The sequence below is a fragment of the Schistocerca nitens genome, chromosome 3 (assembly GCF_023898315.1).
Source record: "Schistocerca nitens isolate TAMUIC-IGC-003100 chromosome 3, iqSchNite1.1, whole genome shotgun sequence".
In the NCBI taxonomy this organism is placed as follows: Eukaryota; Metazoa; Arthropoda; class Insecta; order Orthoptera; family Acrididae; genus Schistocerca; species Schistocerca nitens.
The window spans coordinates 663,169,395-663,195,876 of record NC_064616.1 but is presented as its reverse complement, the minus strand read 5'-3'; the positions used below and the strand labels follow the sequence as shown (position 1 = coordinate 663,195,876).

At 41.6% G+C, this 26,482-nt stretch overlaps 1 protein-coding gene and 1 non-coding gene across 2 annotated transcripts in view; both read left to right on the top strand.

The window, feature by feature from the left end:
- LOC126248623 (probable C-mannosyltransferase DPY19L1) overlaps positions 1-26,482 on the top strand; it is a 224,541-nt gene that overhangs the window by 30,615 nt on the left and 167,444 nt on the right. The window contains exon 4 of the mRNA XM_049949793.1: positions 1,222-1,436. Within this exon, the coding sequence (XP_049805750.1) occupies positions 1,222-1,436 (215 nt within the window). The remainder of the gene's footprint in view (positions 1-1,221; positions 1,437-26,482) is intronic.
- Positions 14,904-14,976, top strand: Trnaa-cgc (transfer RNA alanine (anticodon CGC)). The gene has a single exon. It is a non-coding gene; the product is annotated as a tRNA-Ala (tRNA).

Genomic DNA, 26,482 nt, shown 5'->3' with positions numbered 1-26,482 from the left:
ACTGAAGCACAACAACTAACAGTACTTTATTGATTTTAATTAGAATTAATCTCTGTGAAAGACATATGTTTGTTATTGGTGCCATAGGACAAGTAGGCAAGAAATTTTAATGGAAAATATCTACTCCTGTTATAAAGCTGAAAATGGATACTGGAAAAATTTAAACCTCATAGAACTGACGCATTTATAATGCCTTCACATTAAACAATAAAAAGTAAGTTGATGTTACTGTTTAACTTCTAGAATGGCTTTATAGCAAATTATTTTGGAATTCAGGAAAAGTACCTTAGCTATATAATTTTGATGACAAAATCTGCCAACACTTGCTGGCATGTTCCTCAATGATAAAAACCTGTATATGTGGAGAAGTTAGCTGCTTTGGTTGATATGATGTATTAACAGTGTAAAATAACAGGTGGTTCCTTGAAGGATTGAGTGAATGTGGTTTAGGGGGCTAATAATCAAGAGGAACGGAGTTGAAATTCTCGTCTGGCTCTACAGATACGGTTTTCTGCAGTTAGCGTAGACAAGTTTCACGTGAAGCAAATGCAGGACTATTTCTATGAAAAGACTACAGCTAATTTCCTGTTTTATCAGTGTCCAGTCTGAGCTTGTTGTCTGTCAGTAATGCCCTTGTTGTGAAAATATGTGTAGCTTAACTTTTTTCTTCTTTCCTCCTTTCTACCAAAGGAACAGATAGCTTTCAAAGCTTGATGGAGGAGATATCCTGTTCAGACAGACAATAACAATAAAACAGTAACTTTTTTCTGTGTAGTATCCTTCTCTTTGGTAACTTGGTGTGCACTTTTGTATGTTCATAAGTCAGTTGAATGGCCTTTATTTATAGGTGGGGCCAATAATTAACCTGAATTGTCATAGTAGGTAATGTAGAATTGGGGGGGCAGGATCTGAGGGATGTCACTAATGGATACCTGATTATGGTACTTATGATTATTAAAACATAATGCCACCGTGGTTTCCTTGGGTGGTTGGTATGTGAAAAACTTGCAAATCATTGTTATAAAACTAATTTGTGTGTGTGTGTGTGTGTGTGTGTGTGTGTGTGTGTGTGTGTGTGTGAGAGAGAGAGAGAGAGAGAGAGAGAGAGAGAGAGAGAGAGAGAGAGAGAAGTGATGCAGAATTGTGGAATGTTATTTTAATGTAACCACATATATATCATTAGGTGCTCTCTACTTAAATGTGTCTTTTCATGCTGAACAGCTTGTTATTGGGGCACTGTACCGTTTATACCGAGTGGGAATGGAAGAGTGGTCCTTGCCTGGGGAGCAATGTTGGCCTATTGATAGAGGTAATGATCTGCCTCCTGTTAATAGCTGTGAAGGAATGGGGGAGCCAACATATTTCTACTTAAACTTTGTGTGGCTTTGTGCTGGCCTCACTGTGACTGTAATATTCCTTTTTGGATATACTATAAGGTATGTTAAATGTAACTCAGCATGTTTTTTTTTTTTTAATGTATGGCTTTTGATACCTGATTCATTGTTAGCTTACTACATTATTCGTGTAAAATGCTGATAAAAAGTCCCTGCAAAAGAAATTTATTTGTATGGTCACTAATAACAGTATAAATTGCACTGCTGTTGAAGTGTCATGAATGGTATTAAAGACATGTCACTAAGGATATTACTAAAAAGGATTTACACTCTGAAGTATGTAAAGATCTATTCTGAAGTAATGGGGATTGGTTAAAAGTGTATGTTAGGGAATGTGTGAGTTATTTAATTTATGGGGACGTACAAGAGAAGTATGTCTGCCACCATAGCTGAGCAGTCAGTGCATCTGACTGTCATATAGACGATCTGGGTTCAGTTTGTGGTACTGCATGAGGATGATTGATGGGCTGTTTGAGTGGAAAGGAACATGTCCAAGGTATGGATAGCTGACAATGGCTGGGAAAATGGTGTCCGTACCCCGTGCCACTCTTTACGTCGTCCAGATGATGTCTTCAGCAGAGAGTAACATGGTGCCTGGTCAGCATCGTGTGGTCCTTGGATTGTAGAGTTCCTTTTTTGTTTTTGTTTTTTGTCTCTTTTTGTTTTCAAAAACACCAGGTAGCTATAATGAGTGAAATGAAAAGCAAGTGCTGTTGCACATTCAATAGTAGTCACAGTTTTGTTTGGGTATTCAATCCTAGTTACACACTTTCCATGTTTCTAATGCATTTTGAGAAGGTGAGCTGCAACATCTGGAGGTTGAGGAGTGTCGCAATGCAACTTCCAGGGCACTGGCTGCCTGAAATTTTGTCTTAGTCTCACACAGTGGGACATTTTGCTGTACACTCAGTAAATTTCAACAGTTTATTGGTTTGCAGCTGTGATTACACTGATGTACAAATCAGCACTTTTTGTTGAACTTTCCAGCCAAAGAGAAAATTATTTGCATGCCACAGCTGTGAAAAATAACACTGCCAAGCTTTTCGTATGCATTTCTGTACAAAGTCTTCATTTAAAAACCTGTTTGCTTCTGTGGTAGCCTCATTGTATGTGAAATTAAAGTTATGACTACTCAAAGTAAGTCCATATTTGGACATTCTTGTGCTAACTGCAGTTTCTCCCTGGCCTCTATGATACTGCAGATTCTCAAACAGCCTGAATCTTTGAAGTGAAAGTGACTTTATATTGGGTTCACTGTGCTGGTTAACTTTAATATTGATCCATTTGACCATTTGATCGACCCTGCCATCTTCATCCTAATGAAGTGCTGCCAAAAAGTGATAATCAACATACAGTAGTCTAATCGTGCTTTGTGGATCTGCAAATACTCTTGCATTAAAAGTCTTCTTACATACAATGGACATTCAAAAGTTTTTACACTTCTAACATAGTAACTATCTTTTTGAAATTCACGCCTGTCCATCTTCTCAAAGTGCTATTCATGGTTTCCTATGTACCAATGCATCAGCTCAAAACACTTGTTGATGACTTCATGGTAGATTTCTTGGGAGGTCTTTTTAAGGACACTGACAGCTGCATATGGAGCTTAGATTGGTTTACTGCAGGTGATTTTTGTTGCTATATGGAATAGGATGACATTGCCTGGAGCTTAATCAGGGCTATAAGATGGATGTGTGGGCCTGAGACTCCTCCATCAGAGACTTTGTTTTCATCACACAGAAAGCTGGAACATTGTCATGATAGAGCTGGGTTCCACATGGACCTGATTTCAAACATCTATTCCTGAAACCTCAAGTTACCTTTATCCACAACATTGAAAGCAATGAAGTAACTTCTGGCTAAGAATGTTCACAATGTTTGCTTTCTCACTTCTCATGCGCATTTTTCTTTCACTGAGTGGGGAGACCAATTGCTTCTCTCACCGAGCGAGGTGGCGCAGTGGTTAGCACACTGGACTCGCATTCGGGAGGACGACGGTTCAATCCCGTCTCCGGCCATCCTGATTTAGGTTTTCCGTGATTTCCCTAAATCGCTTCAGGCAAATGCCGGGATGGTTCCTTTGAAAGGGCATGGCCGATTTCCTTCTCCATCCTTCCCTCACCCGAGCTTGAGCTCCGTCTCTAATGACCTCGTTGTCAACGGGACGTTAAACACTGATCTCCTCCTCCTCCTCCAAATGCTTCTCTGCTGTTTTGATTTATGGCTGAATTGGTGCAGCCAAATTTTGTCAACAATTATTAAATTAAATACAACTTTACCACCTCCAGTGGAAATTTTCTTTCATTTTGGGCAGAATTCATGGTTGAGAAACTAGGAAGTGCACTGTCAAAAGCTGCAGAACTTTTCAGCCCAAAGTTTCTATAGCAAGAATATATAAACCATTGCCAATTTGATCTCAAGGATGCAGTCTTTGTGAACAACTTTCTTTTTCAATAGTGTTTCTCTCATGTCTGGTCTCATTAATACAATGGCAAATTGTTGCTTAGGAAGATGAACATGTAGATGTTCCAAATACTAATTTATATTAATTCTTACATTAAAATAAAAAATGACAAATTGGGGAGTAATGATTCCATTTCAACAGCATTGCTTCTTCAGTCTAAAATAAATAGCAAAATAAGTGAAGGATTTGTGGCCCACCTATTAGGCTAAGTAAGCTGAAATTAGGATGACTAACACACACTGGACACCTCTACCATCCACATTTCTTGGAAATCAAACAATTAACAGCAATCCAGGAAATTTCATTTCTGTTCTGTCTGTTAAGGTTACAGTTTAATGCAGGAGGGATAAAGTGACTTAAATTGTGTAGGTTAGTGGCACTGCTTCTCCACTGCTGTTCTAGGAGGTATCACTCTTTTTTTCATGTAGGAGATACTCCTGCACTGCAAAGTTGTCCACAAGAGTAATATTTTCACCAACAGATACCACATATTAGAGCAAGGTGAAGTGGTCTTAGACCTGAAGTGAAAGTATTTTTGGTTCAAAATTGTTTTTGACATTGTTACCTTTTAGGTTAATGCACTTTGTCCAATGTTTTTCCAGTAAGGAGATTCCATCTACAAAATACCAGTAGATGACTACCATAACCATTTCACTGAACTTAAAGCTTTTCCCAGCCAAAATAGTAGGAAGGAAAAGCGTACCAACTCTGGGGAATAAAGTGGATGTTTAAACATGGCATGTTTCAGTTTCAAAGTGTGGCTTGGTTGAGTGAATAAGTGCTAGATTACAAACGAAAGGTGTAGAGCTGCATCCCGGGTCAGTCCAAGGGTTTTTTCTATCACTTGCCACTTACTGACAATAATTTGTTAATGTGAAAATGTCAGTTTTAACTGTGGGTTGGAGCTCATATTAAGCTGTATGTACTCTTATAAGTTGTTGGGTCAGTCAGTTCAAAGGTTGAAGTAAGGTATGGGTCTACCACATTCCCAATAGGACCACACCTGGTAAAATTCCATGGTGTTCAAACTGATTTTGGGGCAACGACACATGTATTTTTAGTTTTGTAGTCTAAGGCCTTCCTGTAGTTTTTCACTTATTTGGTGGAGGCGACTTGGGTTGCATTCACCAGTTCTTGTTTCACTGCTTGCACAATAATCATTTAGAAAATCTTTTGTATGACAAAGAAAGCTCCAATGATAATTTTGCTGCTAGATTGATTTCTCATTTATTGATGTAGTGCCACCATATCCCACCTACTGCTTTGTTTGCTGTTTTGTTCTTGGCATCAAGTGAGAGACCTATGTCTCATCACCAGTTAGATAGTGGCACACAAAATCAATGGGGGTCTAGTTGAAGCAGTAAATTTCTGAGGAAGTCATTTTTATATTTGCTTTTGATCAGTATTCGACAAATGCAGTGCCCATCTTGCACAAAGCATTCACATAGCTAATTACTTCTGTCAAGTGTGCAACACTCTTTCGTCTGATATTCATGCAGTAGTTGCTATTTGTAATATACTTTCCATTGGTTACTGTCCATTGCTGAATTAACATCTCAGTGGTTTCCTCTGTGGTTGCAATTTTGGGATGCTCCCATGTGTTTTTCTTCAAGAGATGTCTGACCACTCTAAATTCAACTGACCATTACACACTGTCCCTGTTTCTCCATTTTGAAACACAAAATAGCTACTAAAGAATCCAAATAGATTAAACTACTACTGTCCAAATCAAATGGATGCTTCACATAACATTATTGCAGAAGATGCACAACAAATACCAACATAACAGAAACAATATTACATTAATGTCACTACCATCTTTGTGTTAGACCTCATGCATTGTAACACTGATTCAAAGTAGACTTACCACTTCTATTTTTACAATTATCACTTATAAACAGCATTATGAGAACACACACACACACACACACACACACACAAAGTGGAAGCAGCATTAAACAATGGAATGACAAATAAATAAGTTATTTAAAATTGTAATTGACTTTCCAGGTTTTTGTTTATTGTTACTTATTTTGAGACTCTTGATACATGCAACAGATTGTACTTATAGACCAATTTGCCTCAGTAATATGTAAATGATTGTGTGTGTGTGTGTGTGTGTGTGTGTTCCCCCCTGTCTACAGACAAAGAAGGTGTGTACTTTGTCAGTATGTACTACATTCACTACAGATATTCTTATAATTATCCTTTAGGTATTCTTTTTGTTTGTTTGGCAGTTTGTTATATTTATTACTCCCAAATGGCTACAAAACATGTCATTCTTTAAAATTATCATTGATCTTTTGGCATCTGAAACTCGGCAAAAGCAAAGAGATGTTCTGTTGCAATTGTTGACTTAATAAAAAGCTGTCACTTAAGTCTAAGAGTAGATTTATTCAACAACTATGAAAATGATAGATTGTTACCCACTGTAAAGATGACACATTGAGTTGCAGACAGGCACAACAGAAAGACTGTTACACCTCAAGACTTCAGCCAAAGCCTTCTTCAGGAAAGAAAGGAAAACACACATCACTGAAGCAAATCTCTCTCTCTCTCTCTCTCTCTCTCTCTCTCTCTCTCTCTAACACCACACACACACACACACACACACACACACACACACACACACGTGTAGTTCATGGTTCATGAGAGTCATATAATCTCTGGGGAATAAGTATTTTCAAGAAAGAAAACGCAAATTTTCAACACTTTTATGTATACTTACCTTTCAAAAAAATACACTTTAAAAATAGGAAGTAGGAAAAGAAAGGAAAAGTAGCTCTGGAGCCTTTCAAGCTTTTCCACAGGGTGATTGTCTCAAAGCCCTCTGATGACAATTTGAAAAAATACATCGAATATGAACTTGCTCCCTTTCCATTGTGTCTTTTTTCCTGAGGAAGGCATTCAAAAAGGGACAACATCCACATTTTACTCTGCCTTCTCACCATTACCAAATGACATAGAAAGGGGAAAGATGACGTAGTAGATGGTGGTTACCTACTATACAGAGTTAACTGAAATTGGAGCGAATGTTTTTCTGCTAATTTTGAAAGATTTGTCTACATCTACATCTACATATATACTCTGCTAGCCACCAAGCGGTGTGTGGCGCACAATTCGTGCCAAAGTCATATCCCCCCCACCTTTGTTCCACCTTGTGGATCGCATGAGGGAAAAACGACTGTCTGAATGCCTCAGTACAAGCTCTATTTTCCATTATCTTTGAATGGTGATCATTGCACGATTTGAAAGTTGGTGGTAATAATATATGCTCTACATCATCGGCAAAGATTGGATTTCGGAATTTAGTGAGCAGCACTTTCCGTTTAGTGCGTCGTCTATCTGCAAGTGTATCCCACTTCAAACTTTCTATGAGATTTGTAATGCTCTCACGATGGCTAAATGTACCAGTCACAAATCTTGCCACTCTTCTTTAGACCTTTTCAATCTCTTGAATGAGTCCCAACAGGTAAGGGTCCCATACAGACGAACAATACTCTAAGACTGGACGAACTAACATATCGTAAGCAATTTCCTTTGTTGAAGGACTGCATCACTTCAGGATTCTACCAGGATTTGTGACATAGATATAGTGATATCATCGACAAAATTCTGTGGTAGTCTTTGATGGGTGTCTCACAGAAAAAAATTAAAAAAAAAGCGCCAAAAGAGCTTGTCGTTCCAGGCTATGATCTTGTGTAGAAGTTCTCTTCGATGGTACCATGTTTCCACAGGTGCCATAGGACAAATTGTTATCAAATGGGGGGGGGGAGGGAGGGGGGATGTCCTGCTTCATCTCAATGCTTCAGAAGGAATTTTAGCGAGGAGATATGGTCACCAAGCAGGCAATAGAAGATGCTGATGTGTTAATTGTGAAAACTGTCATTTCCATGTCTTCCAAACATGACTGTTTTGTTGTTATTGGAGAAGGCATTGATATTTTTGTGTGGTGACTGCTTTAGCACCAGATAATGTGTCCTTTTGCAAATCTGGAAGGGGTAAAAAAGGAGATGCACTGTATTTCAAAATAACCTTCAGATATAAAGATATTGTGGAAAATATTCTATTTCTCCATGCGATAAGTGGTTTTGATACCACCTCTGCTCTGTTTGGCAGGGGAAAATTAAATTTTGCACCACACTTCAGAGTGATGCTTCCCCAATAAAAGTTTTTCTATTTTCAAATAATCAGCTGCAGAAAAAGAGAAGATTGTGGAAGCAACAGAAAATTTCCTTGTGGCAGTTTATGGAGGTGTCTTGAACAGTTCTGTAGATTAGTTGCGATATCCTTGCTGTTCTAAAGGGGCTATAAACACCAAATTTGGCTTGGCGCGGGACTCATGACCTCAGATGTTAAGTCCCATAGTGCTCAGAGCCATTTGGCTTGACGCACCTGCCGCCAACAAGGGATGCAGATCAATATCATGCATATAGAACTTATCCGCAAGTTCAAATGTGGATGGCATATTAAAAAGACCAGCTCAAGTGTGGCTGGAAGAATGATATTGGTGGTCTAATTCCATTTCCATTGAATATCAACCAGCTCCATAGACATCGCTGAACATGATTTCACCCCTGCTGGTTCGGGAGCTTGAAGAGACTTCAGGTATTCCAGCCTGTCTCAAGAGGGACTAAAAGGAGTCTCTTACTTTTTGACTGTCAGTATTATGGCCCCCTTTAGGATTTCACCTTCACACTTTCCATATTTTTCAGAAGTGTGGGCCATTTGGGGAAGGACACCTTACGTGGTGCAGCATATATCCATTGTGCACTGAGATCTTCTGCACCTGTTATTGTTATGGCTCTGCTAGTCCACCTGTAATCCAGCTGTTTAGGTGAGGACACCTTATGGGGTGCATCATCTACATCCCCTGTCTGCAGTCCTCTTCTGCACCCATGATAATGATGGATCCTTTCACGCCTTTATTCACCAAGGTAGCCAGACGTCGTGAAGGGGTCATCATGTGCCCTCTTGGTTGTAGCCCCCTGACGACACAGGGATCGCACTGCTTATGCCTGAGCTGCAAACTCCCCACTTACGCCAAGGAGTAGATGCTTGTCTTCTTGAGCCATCAGGACTCGTGGCAATGGCCAACGTGCCAGGTGACTTTTGGTGTGGCTGAGTGGTCTCCGTGGGGAGAGCCCATCATCAGAGTGGGAAGCATCAGGGCAGATAACCCACAATGAAGCAGATGAAGTTGTCTGACACTGGTGGTTGAACGGCCCTAACAGTCTCTTAAGCGTGGAAAAGGCCAGTATAATGCTGACAGATGTGACCCCAGATCATTCCGTTCCCTGGCTACCCCAGGGGAAGAATGCAGGGCTAAAGATCAAGGACAGACATATTCTCCTCCTTACTTAGTTTGTGCCAGATCTGATGGGGAATCCTTTTTAACAACAAAGCCTCTGTTTTTTGTGTAGAACTTACAATACAAGTTCGAGGAAGTGGCGGGAATGTCCATAATGTGGAATGAGTTGGTATTGATAAAAAAATTTATCCCCTACCCGGTTGCGTGTATTGCTTGCCTGTGACAAGATGGGTGATGTCCCGGTTTCCATCACCCCCCACTTCCCCCCCCCCCCCCCCCCATAAGAGCTTAAACATGGTCCAGGGGAATATACCCCATAGAGATCTCCTCTTGTAGTCCAATAATGAGTTGCATTCCAATCTTCAGCCTCAAGGAGTACACTTCGTCAGTTGTGTAGTGGACCTAATGACAACAAGATTGTTACCAGTGCCTTCATCTTGGCCTTTGAAGGTGATTTGTTGCCTGGGAAGGTCAAGGTGATGGGCTAGTTGTGTGGCGTTAAACCCTATGTTCCTCTCCCTAGGTAGTGTTTCAAATGCTGGAAATTTTGGCACATGTTCTCTTGATGTAACGCTAGCCCCACGTGTCGGGACTATGTACATCCATCACACACAAACATTTCTTGTGCCCCTCCTCCCATTTATGTCAACTGTGGAGAGCACCACTCCGCCTGTTCACTGGAATACACTGTTTTTCAGACAGAGAGGAAAATAATGGAATAGACTGACCTACACAGAAGCAAAAAAGAAGTATGCTTGTCTACACCCTGTCTTCATGATCTTGTCATACACTGTACCTATGACGACGTCACCCTGTCAGACAACAGTAACCATGCCTGCTGTGCCTCGTATAGTAGGCCCTCAGGGCTGCCAGGCAACGCCTGCTCCCTTTATGGTTGGGGGGGCACTCCTCCTCCCGTTGCTCCCCTCCCCTAACATCTACTTCAGGAGCAATGCCCCCACTCCCCCAGCCATCAGGGACATTGGTCTCCACCCCTCAGCCAGAGAAGAAACAATCTCCTCTGGCTCCTCTCACAAGGAAGGGATCTCTCAGGACACAGCCTTCCAAAGTTTCTGCTGCTGTGTAGCCAGACAGCAGCCAGTGGCTGAAGGAGCGATAAGCTGTTGGTTGTAGAGCTTCACAATAATCATCGGTTCATGAGACAAACTCTGAGTATACCTCCCAGCCAGAGAAACTGAAAGACAAGTGAGAGGACAGAATGAAGAAAGAGATCCCAGTGGCCCCCACACTGCCACTTCCGTCAGGCTCCAATTCTGAGGAGGAAGTGGGGATCCTAGCATCCCCCGAGGACCCAGATGCACCTGGAGCCTCAGAACCAATGGTCACTGAGACCACAAGCCCTCAACAAGTGGTAGCATGTAACCCTGAGGCGTAAACTGCCTCCTTGGCCCCTTCGTGCCTTCTCAGACTACAGAAAGTGTCATCCTCCAGTGGAATTGTGGAGGTTCCTCCCCTCCCCCCCCCCCCCCCCCCCCCCACCTGGCTGAGTTATGACAACTCTTTAAGCAGTACACCTGCTTTTAGTGTTGCCCTTCAGGAAACCTGGATTCCAGTAATGCCGACATCTGTCCTTAGTGGCTATTGGGGGTGTTACAAAAATCGTAATGACTATAACAGGGTGTCAGGTGGAGTATGTATATATGTCCTTACCTCTGTATATAGCGAACCTGTGCCCTTCAAACATCTTTAGAAGTTGTAGCTGTGAGGATGGGGGCAATGCAGGAAACTACCATCTGCAACATCTATTTTCCTCCAGATGGTGAAGTAGCACAATGTGTATTGTCGGCACTAATTCCTCAACTCCCCCCCTCCCCCCCACCTTTCCTACTTTTGGATGATTTCAATGTCCATAACCCTTTGTGGGGTGGAACCAAGATTACTGGCTGTAGTAAAGGTGTCAAGACTCCACCAGCTCAAATCAACCTGTGCCATCTAAATACAGGTGCCCCCGCTCATTTCAGTGTGGCATGTGGCACATAATGGCCACTAATCTCTCAGGTTATGGCCCTGACCTTCTGCCCTCTATCCTCTGGAGAGCTCACGATGACTTGTGTGGTAGTGATAACTTTCTGCTCTTCCTGTCCCTCCCCCAGCATCAGGCTGACTGGGACGCTTTCACCTCTGCTACCATTGTTGAATCTCCATTGCTTGGTAACATCATTGTGGTTATTCATAATGTTACTACCATCATTGTTTCTGCAGCTGAATCGGCAATCCCTTGTTCCTCAGGTTGCCCCCAGTGGAAGACAGTGCCTTGGTGGTCGCTGGAAACCACTGCGGCCATTCAGGATCGTAGGTGGGCCCTATAATGTCATAAGCAGTACTCATCAATGGAGCACCTCATTGCCTTCAAATGGCTCTGTGCCCAGGTCTGTCAACTAATCAAAACACAGAATCAGGGGTGCTGGGAACATTATGTCTCCACCATTGGAACACAAACCTCTCCTTCCCAGGTGTGGACTAAGCCCAGGTGCCATTATGGATATCAGGCCCCTGCAGGTATACCTGGGATTTCCACACAAGGAGCTGTACATACCAACCCAGGTGCAATCACAGAGCATTATGCTCAAACCTCTGCGCATCTGGGAATTACCACCCCACCTTTTGTACCCTAAAACAGCAGGTGGAACGACAACACTTCTCTTTTAGATAGTGTCGGAAGTTCCATGCAGCTTTTCGCGGATGATGCTGTAGTATACAGAGAAGTTGCAGCGAAATGCAGAAAGATCTGCAGCAGATAGGCACTTGGTGCAGGGAGTGGCAACTGACCCTTAACATAGACAAATGTAATGTATTGTGAATACATAGAAAGAAGGATCCTTTATTGTATGATTATATGATAGCGGAACAAACACTGGTAGCAGTTACTTCTGTAAAATATCTGGGAGTATGCGTGCAGAATGATTTGAAGTGGAATGATCATATAAAATTAATTGTTGGTAAGGCGGGTGCCAGGTTGAGATTAATTGGGAGATTCCTTAGAAAATGTAGTCCATCAACAAAGGAGGTGGCTTACAAAACAATTGTTCGACCTGTACTTGAGTATTGCTCATCAGTGTGGGATCTGTACCAGGTCGGGTTGACAGAGGAGATAGAGGATATCCAAAGAAGAGCGGCGCGGTTCATCACAAAGTTATTTGGTAAGTGTGGTTGCGTTACGGAGATGTTTAGCAAACTCAAGTGGCAGACTCTGCAAGAGAGGCACTCTGCATCGCGGTGTAGCTTGCTGTCCAGGTTTCAAGAGGGTTCGTTTCTGGATAAGGTATTGAATATATTGCTTCCCCCAACTTATACCTCCCTAGGAGATCTTGAATGTAAAATTAGAGAGATTCGAGCGTGCACAGAGGCTTTCCGGCAGTCGTTCTTCCCGCGAACCATACAAGTGGAACAGGAAAGGGAAGTAATGACAGTGGCACGTAAAGTGCCCTCCGCCACACACCATTGGGTGGCTTGCAGAGTATAAATGTAGATGTAGATGTTACTGCATGCCACCCTGAACCATACGATGCTCTGTTCAGTGAGTGGGAATTTCTCAGTGCCCTTGTAGATTGTCCTGTCACAACCCCTGGGCCACGGCACATCCATCACCAAATGATTAAACATCTGTCAGCGGATTACCAGTACCACCTCCTTTCCGTCTCAACCGCATCTGAAGTGATGGTGAACTCCCACCGTAGTGGTAAGGAAGTATCATTGTTGCAGTGCTAAACTGTGATAAGAACTCACTAGATAACATTAGCTATCATCTTATTAGCCTCATCAACATTCTGTGCAAGCTGCTTGAATATGTGGTGAGCTGGCAGTTTTGTTTTCTCCTTGAGTCTCGAGGGCCTTGTGGCTCTATCTCAGGGTGGTTTATGCCAAGGTCACTTCATCACTGACAACTTGGTATACCTGGAGTCTGCCATCTGTACGGCCTTTTTCCACCATCATCACCTTATTGCCATCTTTTTTTGACGTGACTAAAGCCTATGACATCACTTAGTGACACCACATCCTTGCTACTTGTGTACGAGTGGGATCTCCAGGGCCCATTCCCGATTTTTATACAGAACTTTTTGCGGCACCGCACCTTCAGAGTTCGATTTGGTGCTTTACACAGTACCCACCCATATCCAAGAAAATGGGGTCCTGCAGGGCTCTGCACTGAGTGTCCAACTCTTTTTTGTGGTCATTAATGGTCTCACAGCAGCCGTGAGGTCCTCAGTATCACCCTTCTTATATGAAAGGTGCACCCACGGCTTTCGGTTTTCAGCTGCCAAGACTTGCATCATACATTTCTATTGCCATTGTACAGTTCACCCACACCCACTACTTATCTTGATGACCCTCTCCTTAATGTCATGGACTCTTTTTGCTTTTTAGGACTGGTTTTTGATGCCTGCTTAACTTGCTTCCCCATCTTCATGAGCTTAAGCACAAGTGCTGGCAGCACCTTAACATTCTTCGATGCCTGAGTCACACTGACTGGGGTGCAGGTGGCCCTACACTGTTGCAGCTGTACAAAGCCTATGTCCAGTCCTGTCCTGACTATGGGAGCCTCGCATATGGTTCAGCACCCCCCTCAGCATTGCAGATGCTGGGCCCTATACACCATTGTGGAGTTTGATTTATCTCCCACAATGGCGACCCAGATTGGAGATTATAACTGCAATCTGTGTCTAGTCCCTTCTCACAGAACTCAAGTCATTCCCTCTACCCCCTCTCCTGCAGGTCCACTCACGTACACCTTCATGTTGTATAACTCGACCGCGGGTTTTGTGTGGACCTCTCACAAGCCCAGAACACTCAGTTCACCCTGCCACTCTCGGGTGCCTGTTTCTCTCTATTCTTGATGTGTTCCAAGGTTCAGAGGTAGTTTACTCTGATGACTTGATGGTTGGGTTCGCTTATGCTCATGCAGAACATACTGAACAGTGCTCCTGTCCAGATGGCTGCAGCATTTTCACTGTAGAGTTAGTAGCCATCTCTCGTGCACTTGAGCATATCCATTCCTGTGCTGGGGAGTCCTTCCTCATTTGTAGTGACTTCTTGAGCATCTTACAAGGTCTCAACCAGTGCTACCCTCGCCATCCAACAGCCTGTTTACGTACTCAAACAATGTGGAGGGTCAGTGGTCTTCATATGGACCCTAGGACACTGGGAATCCTGGGAAACAAACTTGCCAAAAGGATAGCCAAAGAGGCTACTTTTAAACTGCACCTGGAGACGGGCATACCGGAGTCTGATCTTCGATCTTTATTATGCCGCAAAGTGTTTGGGCTCTGGACTACAGAATGGCACTCCCTGACTCTGCTGAACAAGTTACATATGGTAAAGGAAACGAAGAATGTGTGGAGGTGCTCCATGTGAGCCTCTCACAAGGACTCCATTGTTCTTTGCTGGTTCCATGTCGGCCATACTTGGCTGACTCACAGTCACCTCCTGTGTCACAAGGACTCACCTAATTGTCGCTGTGGTTCATGCCTGGCAGTGGTCCACGTCTTGTTGGACTGTCCCACTTTAGCCACCCTGAGACAGACTTTTCATCTTCCTGATGCACTACCTACAATGTTAGGTGATGATGCCTTACTGACTTATCTAGTTTTAAGTTTTATTTGGGAGGTGGTTTTTATCACTCATTCTAAGGGTGGGTGTGTGGCCATTCTCCCAGGCCTTGCTCTACCTCCACTTTCACTCTTCCTCACTCCCTCTGGTGCTGTCTGTTTGACCGGGCGAGGTGGCGCAGTGGTTAGCACACTGGACTCGCATTCGGGAGGACGACGGTTCAATCCCGTCTCCGGCCATCCTGATTTAGGTTTTCCGTGATTTCCCTAAATCGTTTCAGGCAAATGCCGGGATGGTTCCTTTGAAAGGGCACGGCCGATTTCCTTCCCACTCCTTCCCTAACCCGAGCTTGCGCTCCGTCTCTAATGACCTCGTTGTTGACGCGACGTTAAACACTAACCACCACCACCGCTGTCTGTTTGACTTGGTGTTTGTGTTTTCACCATCTGTGATTCTTTTGCCATGTATTTTTAGGCTGGAGATTTTAGTGTGTTGCAGAGTGGCTGGGTCATCCTTTTTTATTCTTGTGATCAGCCAGCCCATGCTGTCTGCTATATTGTTTTAGCACCTTATACCGCTTTTTGCTTTATAGTTAATGTTTACAGTTTTGGCTTGCTACTTTTGTTTTTTCTTTCAGTGTGGTTACACACTTAGTTTTACGCATTTTGTTCCTTCCCCACATTTCATTAGGATTCTAGTGGGGTATGGTTTTAATCCAAGACCTGTGTGGCTAAGTCAAAAGGGGCCGATGGCCATGCTGTTTAGTCCCTTCACCCTACAAACCAATCTACCAAACATGATTTCATGCCAGTGCAAAAAGAATCGGGGCAACAAATGCACCTGCAAAAAAGTAGGACTTCGATGATACATTGTGTATGTTCATTGTGGATTCAAACCATGCAGTAATGCACCAGAGGTTGAATTCAACATGGAAGTTTAAGTTAAAAATTTGTATATGTCATTAAAATAAAATTTAAGGCCTATTTTTAAACAGTATTTTGTTGAAATATAAGTATTGTAAAAGTGTTAAAACTTTGTGTTTTTCTTTTTCAAAACTACTTGTTGTTGTGGTCTTCAGTCCTGAGACTGATTTGATGCAGCTCTCCATGCTACCCTACCTATCCTGTGCAAGCTTCTTCATCTCCCAGTACCTACTGCAACCTACATCCTTCTGAATCTGCTTAGTGTATACATCTCTTGGTCTCCCTCTATGATCTTTACGCTCCACGCTGCCCTCCAATGCTAAATTTGTGATCCCTTGATGCCTCAAAACATGTCCTACCAACCGATCCCTTCTTCTAGTCAAGTTGTGCCACAAACTTCTCTTCTCCCCAATCCTATTCAATAGCTCCTCATTAGTTACGTGGTCTACCCACCTTATCTTCAGCATTCTTGTGTAGCACCACATTTCGAAAGCTTCTATTCTCTTCTTGTCCAAACTAGTTATCGTCCATGTTTCACTTCCATACATGGCTACACTCCATACAAATACTTTCAGAAACGACTTCCTGACACTTAAATCTATACTCGATGTTAACAAATTTCTCTTCTTCAGAAACGATTTCCTTGCCATTGCCAGTCTACATTTTATATCCTCTCTACTTCGACCATCATCAGTTATTTTACTCCCTAAATAGCAAAACTCCTTTACTACTTTAAGTGTCTCATTTCCTAATTTAATTCCCTCAGCATCACTCGATTTAATTTGACTACATTCCATTATCCTCGTTTTGCTTTTGTTGATGTTCATCTTATATCCTCCTTTCAAGAAACTGTTCATTCCGTTCAACTGCTCTTCCAAGCCCTGTGCTGTCTCTGACAGAATTACAATGTCATCGGCGAACCTCAAAGTTTTTATTTCTTCTCCATGAATTTTAATACCTACTCCAAATTTTTCTTTTGTTTCCTTTACTGCTTGCTCAATATACAGATTGAATAACATTGGGGAGAGGCTACAACCCTGTCTCACTCCTTTCCCAACCACTGCTTCCCTTTCATGCCCCTCGACTCTTATAACTGCCACCTGGTTTCTGTACAAATTGTAACTAGCCTTTCACTCCCTGTATTTTACCCCTGCCATCTTCAGAATTTGAAAGAGAGTATTCCAGTTAACATTGTCAAAATCTTTCTCTAAGCCTACAAATGCTAGAAACGTAGGTTTGCCTTTTCTTAATCTTTCTTCTAAGATAAGTCGTAAGGTTAGTATTGCCTCACGTGTTCCAACATTTCTACGGAATCCAAACTGATGTTCCCCGAGGTCCGCTTCTACCAGTTTTTCCATTTGCCTGTAAAGAATTCCCGTTAGTATTTTGCAGCCATGACTTATTAAACTGATAGTTCGGTAATTTTCACATCTGTCAACACCTGCTTTCTTTGGGATTGGAATTATTATATTCTTCTTGAAGTCTGAGGGTATTTCGCCTGTCTCATACATCTTGCTCACCAGATGGTAGAGTTTTGTCATGACTGGCTCTCCCAAGGCCATCAGTAGTTCTAATGGAATGTTGTCTACTCCCGGGGCCTTGTTTCGACTCAGGTCTTTCAGTGCTCTGTCAAACTCTTCACGCAGTATCTTATCTCCCATTTCGTCTTCATCTACATCCTCTTCCATTTCCATAATATTGTCCTCAAGAACATCGCCCTTGTATAAACCCTCTATATACTCCTTCCACCTTTCTGCCTTCCCTTCTTTGCTTAGAACTGGATTGCCATCTGAGCTCTTGATATTCATACAAGTGGTTCTCTTCTCTCCAGAGGTCTCTTTAATTTTCCTGTAGGTAGTATCTATCTTACCCCTAGTGAGACAAGCCTCTACATCCTTACATTTGTCCTCTAGCCATCCCTGCTTAGCCATTTTGCACTTCCTGTCGATCTCATTTTTGAGACATTTGTATTCCTTTTTGCCTGCTTCATTTACTGCATTTTTATATTTTCTCCTTTCATCAATTAAATTCAATATTTCTTCTGTTACCCAAGGATTTCTATTAGCCCTCGTCTTTTTACCTACTTGATTCTCTGCTGCCTTCACTACTTCATCCCTCAGAGCTACCCATTCTTCTTCTACTGTATTTCTTTCCCCCATTCCTGTCAATTCTTCCCTTATGCTCTCCCTGAAACTCTGTACAACCTCTGGTTCTTTTAGTTTATCGAGGTCCCATCTCCTTAAATTCCCACCTTTTTGCAGTTTCTTCAGTTTCAATCTGCAGTTCATAACCAATAGATTGTGGTCAGAATCCACATCTGCCCCTGGAAATGTCTTACAATTTAAAACCTGGTTCCTAAATCTCTGTCTTACCATTATATAATCTATCTGATACCTTTTAGTGTCTCCAGGATTCTTCCAGGTATACAACCTTCTTTTATGATTCTTGAACCAAGTGTTAGCTATGATTAAGTCATGCTCTGTGCAAAATTCTACAAGGCGGCTTCCTCTTTCATTTCTTCGCCCCCAATCCATATTCACCTACTATGTTTCCTTCTCTCCCTTTTCCTACTGATGAATTCCAGTCACCCATGACTATTAAATTTTCGTCTCCCTTCACTACCTGAATAATTTCTTTTATCTCGTCATACATTTCATCTATTTCTTCATCATCTGCAGAGCTAGTTGGCATATAAACTTGTACTACTGTAGTAGGCCTGGGCTTTGTGTCTATCTTGGCCACAATAATGCGTTCACTATGCTGTTTGTAGTACCTAACCCGCACTCCTATTTTTTTATTCATTATTAAACCTACTCCTGCATTACCCCTATTTGATTTTGTATTTATAACCCTGTATTCACCTGACCAAAAGTCTTGTTCCTCCTGCCACCGAACTTCACTAATTCCCACTATATCTAACTTTAACCTATCCATTTCCCTTTTTAAATTTTCTAACCTACCTGCCCGATTAAGGGATCTGACATTCCACGCTCCGATCCGTAGAACGCCAGCTTTCTTTCTCCTGATAACGACGTCCTCTTGAGTAGTCCCCGCCCGGAGATCCGAATGGGGGACTATTTTACCTCCGGAATATTTTACCCAAGAGGACGCCATCATCATTTAATCATACAGTAAAGCTGCATGTCCTCGGGAAAAATTACGGCTGTAGGTTCCCCTTGCTTTCAGCCATTCGCAGTACCAGCACAGCAAGGCCGTTTTGGTTAATGTTACAAGGCCAGATCAGTCAATCATCCAGACTGTTGCCCCTGCAACTACTGAAAAGGCTGCTGCTCCTCTTCAGGAACCACATGTTTGTCTGGCCTCTCAACAGATACCCCTCCGTTGTGGTTGCACCTACGGTACAGCCATCTGTATCGCTGAGGCACGCAAGCCTCCCCACCAACGGCAAGGTCCTTACTTATTCCCCAGAAATTACATGAGTCTTGTGAACCACATATCATATATTACATACATAATGGCTTAAAGACGATATTACATTCAGGAATACTATTTTTGACTGAGGATGGCATTTTCAGTTTCACGTCCACTTTCACTAAAATTTTTAATGCAACATTTTTCTGCATGTATAGAAAGTAATTACAAATATTTTGCATGACTCATGAAGGAAATTAAATCCTCTGCAACAATGGCTATTATGCATTGTGCACAAAACTGTACATGAAGGGTTATTTAAGTTGGAACCACTGGCATATCTGACAGTTGTGATTTCTTGATTTTCATAGCTTTGTATCTCAGTAGCTGTTCTGAATTTTCCAACGTATTATACGTGAAACTTGCAGGAAATGTAACACTCTTTAAAACTGATACTATCATATTTTTGCCTAAAATATTCTGGAAGCAAGTGCCATTTCTTAGCGGTTTCTCCGAGATGGTGAATAATGGGGAGACAGTCTAAAAACTTGGATTTTTCATGAGATGGGTAATACATACAGCATACCAGAAAATCGAAATTACTTCACTTTTTGCAATCCAAAATGCTATCTTTACTGGGTTATAACCAAAGATGTTGCCCACTCATTTGCAGACATGGCTTCAGTGAGTTCCAAAACTGTCAATCTGTCTAGCTCATTCTTAACTGCATCACTCCGTCCGAGGGGCACAGGTCCTGCATGGAAGAAGCGAGGATGTGCCGAGTTCTTTAATGTAGTGTGTGCTGAAAAGTTCTTCCCAAACCCCCCAGAGAAAATGTCAAGGTACTCCTTACCAAGGGTTTCCAATTCCCTAACCTGTATGTGGTCTGAGACAAATCACCAGCCGGGATGGTTCCTTTCAAAAGGGCACGGCCGACTTCCTTCCCCGTCCTTCCCTAATCCGATGGGACCGATGACCTCGCTGTCTGGTCTTCTTCCCCACAACAACCCAACCAACCCCAACAAATCACCAAGGCATGAAGGCCGAATTGAATCTCTGCATCCACACTGTGAATCACAAGGAAGGTGAGGCATTGTGTGACACCTTTGTACATTGCCATAATTGTAAGCTGTCCTTAGAGTGGATTGTGTTGTTTGTTATATGCCACTAAGTGGTGAGCTGTGGATTGAAGGGGCACTGCTCCCAGCTGGAGATATCTTTGAGTGTTTAACAGGGGCACCAGTGCCAACTTGTAGCTAAATTTGTTTATTGCACAAAGTGAGCATGATGAGCATTTCCTAAGTGACACCACTGTGGTGTGACTGACAAAATCACAGTAATATCCATTAGTACCTGTCAAGGTGAGTGTTTTTCGTCCAGAGCACAGCAGACAAACATGAGATGTCTTTCCTTCTGGCATGCCTCATACTGTGCCCACGTGTTGGACTACAGAAAAGAGCACCAGTTGGATGGCTGAGACTTCTTTCCTCGTTTGTGAGACAGAACTGGAGTGTGGCGGTGTCTGCGCGCTACTGTTGCTGCATTTGCTGTGTTGACAAAGCTGAATCCCTCTCCCGGCTCTGATGTGACAACCGCCACCTTGCCCCAGCGTGCAGTCTGGGAAACTTAGAAGGATTCGGCCCATTTTAAAATATCCACTAGAGTAGGGTCCTCAAATTGTAGAGCTTTCTGATGCACCTCCTTGTCCAGAACCACTCGAATTATCACATCCCAAATTATCTCCTCTGCGTACGATTCCTTATTTACTGGAGTCACAAAACAGCATTTCCTACTGAGTCCCTGCAATTCAGCTGCCGTTGTGCAATATGACTGATTAGAGTGTTTATGACACTGATAAAACTCTGCAAGGGAAGCAATGACATGGCATTGTAGAGTTGACTTTCATCAAGAATCAGGTGTGCCAGTTCCGTGGGAGGAATCAGTTTGCATAAAAACTGGTATGAACTGGTTGAAATCCATGATAGGAAAAGCGATTTTATAATGGCTGGAGGCGTTTTTCACATGCTTCCCACTCTTCTGCTGTCTCATCATAAGGCAGAAATGGTTGCATACTTGAAGGTGACTGCTGAGAGAGTGACGCGGACAGCAAGGCCTCTTGACGTTTCTATCCCTTGAACTGCTGTTGCAGAAATTTCTGTCGCACAGCTTCCAACAACGCACCCAGTAATGTAGCTTGTTGCACAGGTCCAAGGTTATGTAACAAATGAAAAATGGCCGTGATTGTTGCCAATTATGTTGTAACTCACAACATAAAAAAAAACACGATGTCACCTCCAGAACAGTTAAATTTAATGATCTCACAGGACAGTAGTTCACAATGAATAAAATGTACGTTGTAGCCATATGTCAAAATAGGTACAGTACAGCTCTAGCTAGTATAGGAAACAGCCCGATGAGTGAGAGCGGACTGAGAACAATAGCTGGGCAGCAATCGCACACGGAAACTGTGTGTTTCAGGTGGCACTGGGAGATGCCTGTGCAGCTGTGGTGTGTGGTCACTTGGCCTCAGTGTCTGTCCCTGGTGGTCATACTTCGCAATAGTGGACATGGAGTGACTGTCGCGTCATTTGTGTCAGTCATGCGACTTCTCCGATTTCGGCTGGTGCCCGAAGTCTAGGTGGTAGTACAGTGGTTAGCATACAAAAAATAGATAGAAAAAAGGTAACCACCCATCAAGTAATTTGGGTGTTGAATGATAGACTGGGGGAAAAAATACTATTTAACTTGTAGAGGGCATCAATAAAGGGGGGGGGGGTAGGATGTTGGGGGGGGGGGGCGGCTAGGGAGAATGAGGTAGCAAGGGAACAGGATACAAAAGTGACACTAGTATGGCCACTGTGATGTGGACAGTGTAAGTCGCTTGTTGTATGCAATGAAATAGGAGACGTGGATTACAGGGAAGAGGGAGAGGGGCAGAAGAATGGGCTGGGAAAGATGTAGATGGAGAACTCAGAAATAACAGTGTGGTGGTAGTTTAGTAGAGTGATGCAATGAACGAAAGGGTCATCATGAGCGGTAGAGAGGGGGCAGGGGAGAGCAATCACACTTAACTGGGTGTCATAACCATATAAAAAGTTGTGCATAAGCTGCAACAGAATTGATATATGTAATGGCAACTTTCACAAGTAGTTCTGTATGTGTGTGGGTTGGATATGCCTATGGCAGGACTGGAATAGTATGTGCTGGATAACTGCATGTGATAAGTCTTTCACCCCAGTCTTTCATAAAGATATGACCCATGTTCCATTGTACTGGGAGTGGCTGTGACATGCAGATTGACCAGAATTTTTCATGTGTTGGGTGAACTATGGAATTCTGGGTTGAGAGAGTTGGGAAATGTTGGGGAAGGATATTCTCATTCCAGGACACAATTGAAGATAGACACCAAAAGTGGCAAGGCCACCAGTAAAAAGTGCCATCTTCCATAACAATTCTGTTGCAACTTCTGTATGGTCTGTTATGTGGATATTACATATGAATAGCTCCCACTAATCTGGCTAAGAGCAAAGTTCAACCTGCAGTGGCAGAGCATTCCACAGAAAACACAACCTGCTCAGCTCTCATGGCTGCTTCCTGCTTTCCAAAACCAGCTACTTCAAACTGTGTATCTTGGTACTGAACTATCCCTGGCCTCAACCTGTCCGACTCTTATCTCTGCACCTGTTCCCATGCCACCCTCCCCCTTTTGTAACAGCTCATCTTCACTTCGCTTTAGTTCATTTCTGCCCAACAAGAATTTCATATCTTACAAACCATTCATTAAAATACAATCATCTCCAGCTATTAAATTGGATGTGTCAATGATTATATGACAATTAGAAGGTTGTAAAAGTTGTTTTTGTCACACGTAATTGTCAGAAGATCTCTGTAGGTACACAGTGTACATATCCTATTAGCATAATTGAAAGTTCATTTTACTTTTTTGTTGTACTAGTGGTGCAGGTTATTCTGATGGCTCTCATATTTCTATGGCTGTTGTATTATAAAACAGTTCATGAGATCATGAGATTCATCAACTTCTTTCCTGTTTGTCTCTATTTACACAATAACTTCCATGGCAAACATAATCATGGCTCTATCAGACTGGCAAATTATCCAGCACATATTAGTTTCTGTTCCAGACACTCAAAAGTAGTAAACCTTCTTCCCATGTTTTTCACTTAGAGTTTTGGACTGACCTTGAATTCTTAAGGAGATCAATAAAGTTTTGGCCTTGTCATACTAGTTGCTTTGTAATGTAAACAGTGCACTGTGCATGTGAATAACTGTTAAGATAAAACAGTTGTTGCTGTGCAGCCTCTGTGGTACCAGCTACATTCCACTTGGACTAGACTTACTCAGTTAAGCTCTTGGCAGACTGTGTACTTTTTTTAGCATCAAAAAGATACTTTGAAAGAGCTCCCACAGGCCCTTTTAGAAGTCTAAAATAAAATTTTTAATTTGTTATAGTAACAAACACTTTTGTTAAAATTTTTACATGGAATCAGTTTTGGGGGCTGGTGTCTTGCATGTATGTCCTTAAAATAGGAGGTCAAGTTGGTGACCTTGTAATACATACCTCCCTCCAGTTCAACAGATGGTACTGATTGCTTCTGACCCACCATTTATATAACACATTGTTTATTCAGCTACTCACAGTAATCTACCGAAATTGTGTACTATTACTTACTGTACTGCAAATTTTAATTGCTTCTTCATAATAAGAGACAGTATGGTATTTTTAACAAATTAATAACTGTAACAAGTGACACACAGAGAGAGAAAAAATGTGTATAAAAATGACCTGGTGAAGCGGACACACCTGAGGGAGGTTATATTTCTGTATAAATGGAAAAACATATGAGGACTAGGGCACTGTAAAATACCTGTATTTTGCAAGAACCTGCTTCATTGGCTGGTCTGTGCTGAAATTCCTCTTAAGGGTTTTGGTCTTCATTTCACATGTATATCATTATCATACATTGCTATGAATGTATTAAGAGAATAAACATTACGTTTGACCAAAGATATTCACTTAAAGTAGTTCCGCTCTGTAGATATGATTGGATAAACAAAATAACTTTCAAAGACTAATTTTTTACTGTGAGAAATTATTTAAATCACAATGAAAAGACATACAGAGTGTTTTTAAAATTAATTTTTGTGATGAGTTGCTTTTAAAAGAACAGAAGAAGGTAAGATGAGAAAAGAGCTTATAGTGGGTGGGATACTTACTTTAAGCCAAAGTTTATTGAAAGTATTAAGAACTGTACTACTGCCTGTCTTCACATTAAGTATGTGACCTGGTGGCATGATTTTTTAGCTAAAAATTTCTAAATGTTCCAGTATTTCCAGTTTTTGTTTTTGTTTGTATTTTTTGCTAGGTGTAAATATTGTCTTAAGTGTGTCAAAGGATGTAAGTGGGCAGTTACTTTAGATTTATTTGACTGTTGAAGGTGACACACTGCAAGATGTTCATTACACTGCAACATATTGGGGTGGTTTATAGTAACATACAAATGAAATGGAATTAATTGTCAGATATAGTAATTTGTTACTTTTCAACCACCAGAGAGCAAGTGCTCAACCATAAATTATTTTAATGGCTCTACAACTAGTCTAGGGCTCCGATTACACACTGTTGTATTGTGCCCCAATGAAATCTCTTGAATCGTAAAAACTCAGCCTGAAGATGGTCAATAAATTAATAGCAAAACACAAAAACAACATGACATAGAAATAATCCGTTGGGACAAGGACATACCCTGACAATGGTATTAATATAATGGTATTAATATTCAATCTCAGTTTTATTTAGCTCAAGAATACAAGTTATATTGTATGGTGGCCTTGCAGAGGCTAATGTTATATACAGTGAAACAAATTTGATTTGAAATAGTTGTGCAATCAAAGCAAGGAGAGCATATAGAGGCAATATTTAACTTCTTCCAATGGCATTGTGCAGTGCACCAGAATGTTAACCTGAAAAAATTGACCATATTTAATTGCTCACTCAAGTGTATCTGAATAACCAATTCACCAACAATAATGTTCAATAACAAAAAGCTATTGTAATTCATAATGAGTACACATTACATATGTGACTTATTGCTTGTAATGTCACACCACTTTACTCTAAAATTCATGCCACTTGGACCTTCGTACAAATGGGTACAGTTTTAGCAGTTGATCTTGTATACTCCAGAATGTATTAGTCTTCTTGTGTTTTATTCTTTTATTTAGTGTGTGAAGTGATAGTCATTTTTTGTACAAAAACTAATGTGTATTTTGAATTGATTGAAAATGGTAGTTATTTTGTAAGAGAGGTTTCTAACAAATTCCAGACTATGGTGTGTCCTCTTGTTACTGTCAGCACGGTGTGATATAAGCACTGAGTCAACCTTTCTATAGTTTTATGGTAAAGTGAATCTACTTTCTTTAGGGCATTTGATAGTGTTTATTTTGTATGGTATAATGTATTGTGTATAGTATTGTGTGGTGTTGGTAGGCTTCCTTTATATATCAGAGTGAGTATAATTTAAGGAGTAAAGATAAAACTCACTGAACAGTTGAGGTACTGAGTCATTGATAGGCACGTTAACGATTTGTGGTTTTCTGCCATGCACCCGTTATATGCAAGACCCTAGTCCATCCTTAAGCCACACCTACTCTCAACTCTTTGCTAGCTTGGTTCTTATGATTTACATAAATTCTAATAGTAAGAAAATTCTAGTCTTTGACAGCAATCTGTTTTATCCAGTGTACTTACTCTAGAAAAGAATAAACTACTTTAAGTGAATATATTTTGCCACACACAATATTTATTCTCAGTGTTTTCATACTTAAGGTTCTTACCAATATACAAGGTCTGTTCAAAAAATTCCGGAACATTCATAATTTCATGTCAATGGTGTGTTGGAGCGAAATGCGGTCAGCATTCCTTCATATGCCTGTGTTTAATGTATAACTGTCAGAAGTTTCCTTGTTGTATGTATGTTAGTTATTGTTCAGTACTGTGTTGAGTAGAACATTGTATCGCACAGTTTGCGAATTTCAAAATGGCAGAGCTAAAGGAGCAACACATCTGCATTAAATGTTGTGTGAAACTCAAGAAAACATCTACAGAGACACACAAAATGATGCAGGAAGCCTATGGTGATGCCTGGTTAAGCTGTACTTGGTGTTACGAATGGTTCACCTGGCTTAAAAATGGCCAGATGGAAGTTAAAGATGATCCTAGTTCAGGGTGCCCTTCAAATCTGCCAGTGACGCTCATGTCAGACACGTCAATGAAATTGTGTGTGCCAACTGGAGACTGACTATCTGAGAGACTGCAGAAGAATGTAACATTTCAGTTGGATCATGTCATGAATTCCTGACACAGCATCTTGGAATGCATCGTGCTGCCACCAGGTTCATCCCATGACTCAAGACCAGAAAGACCTTCACC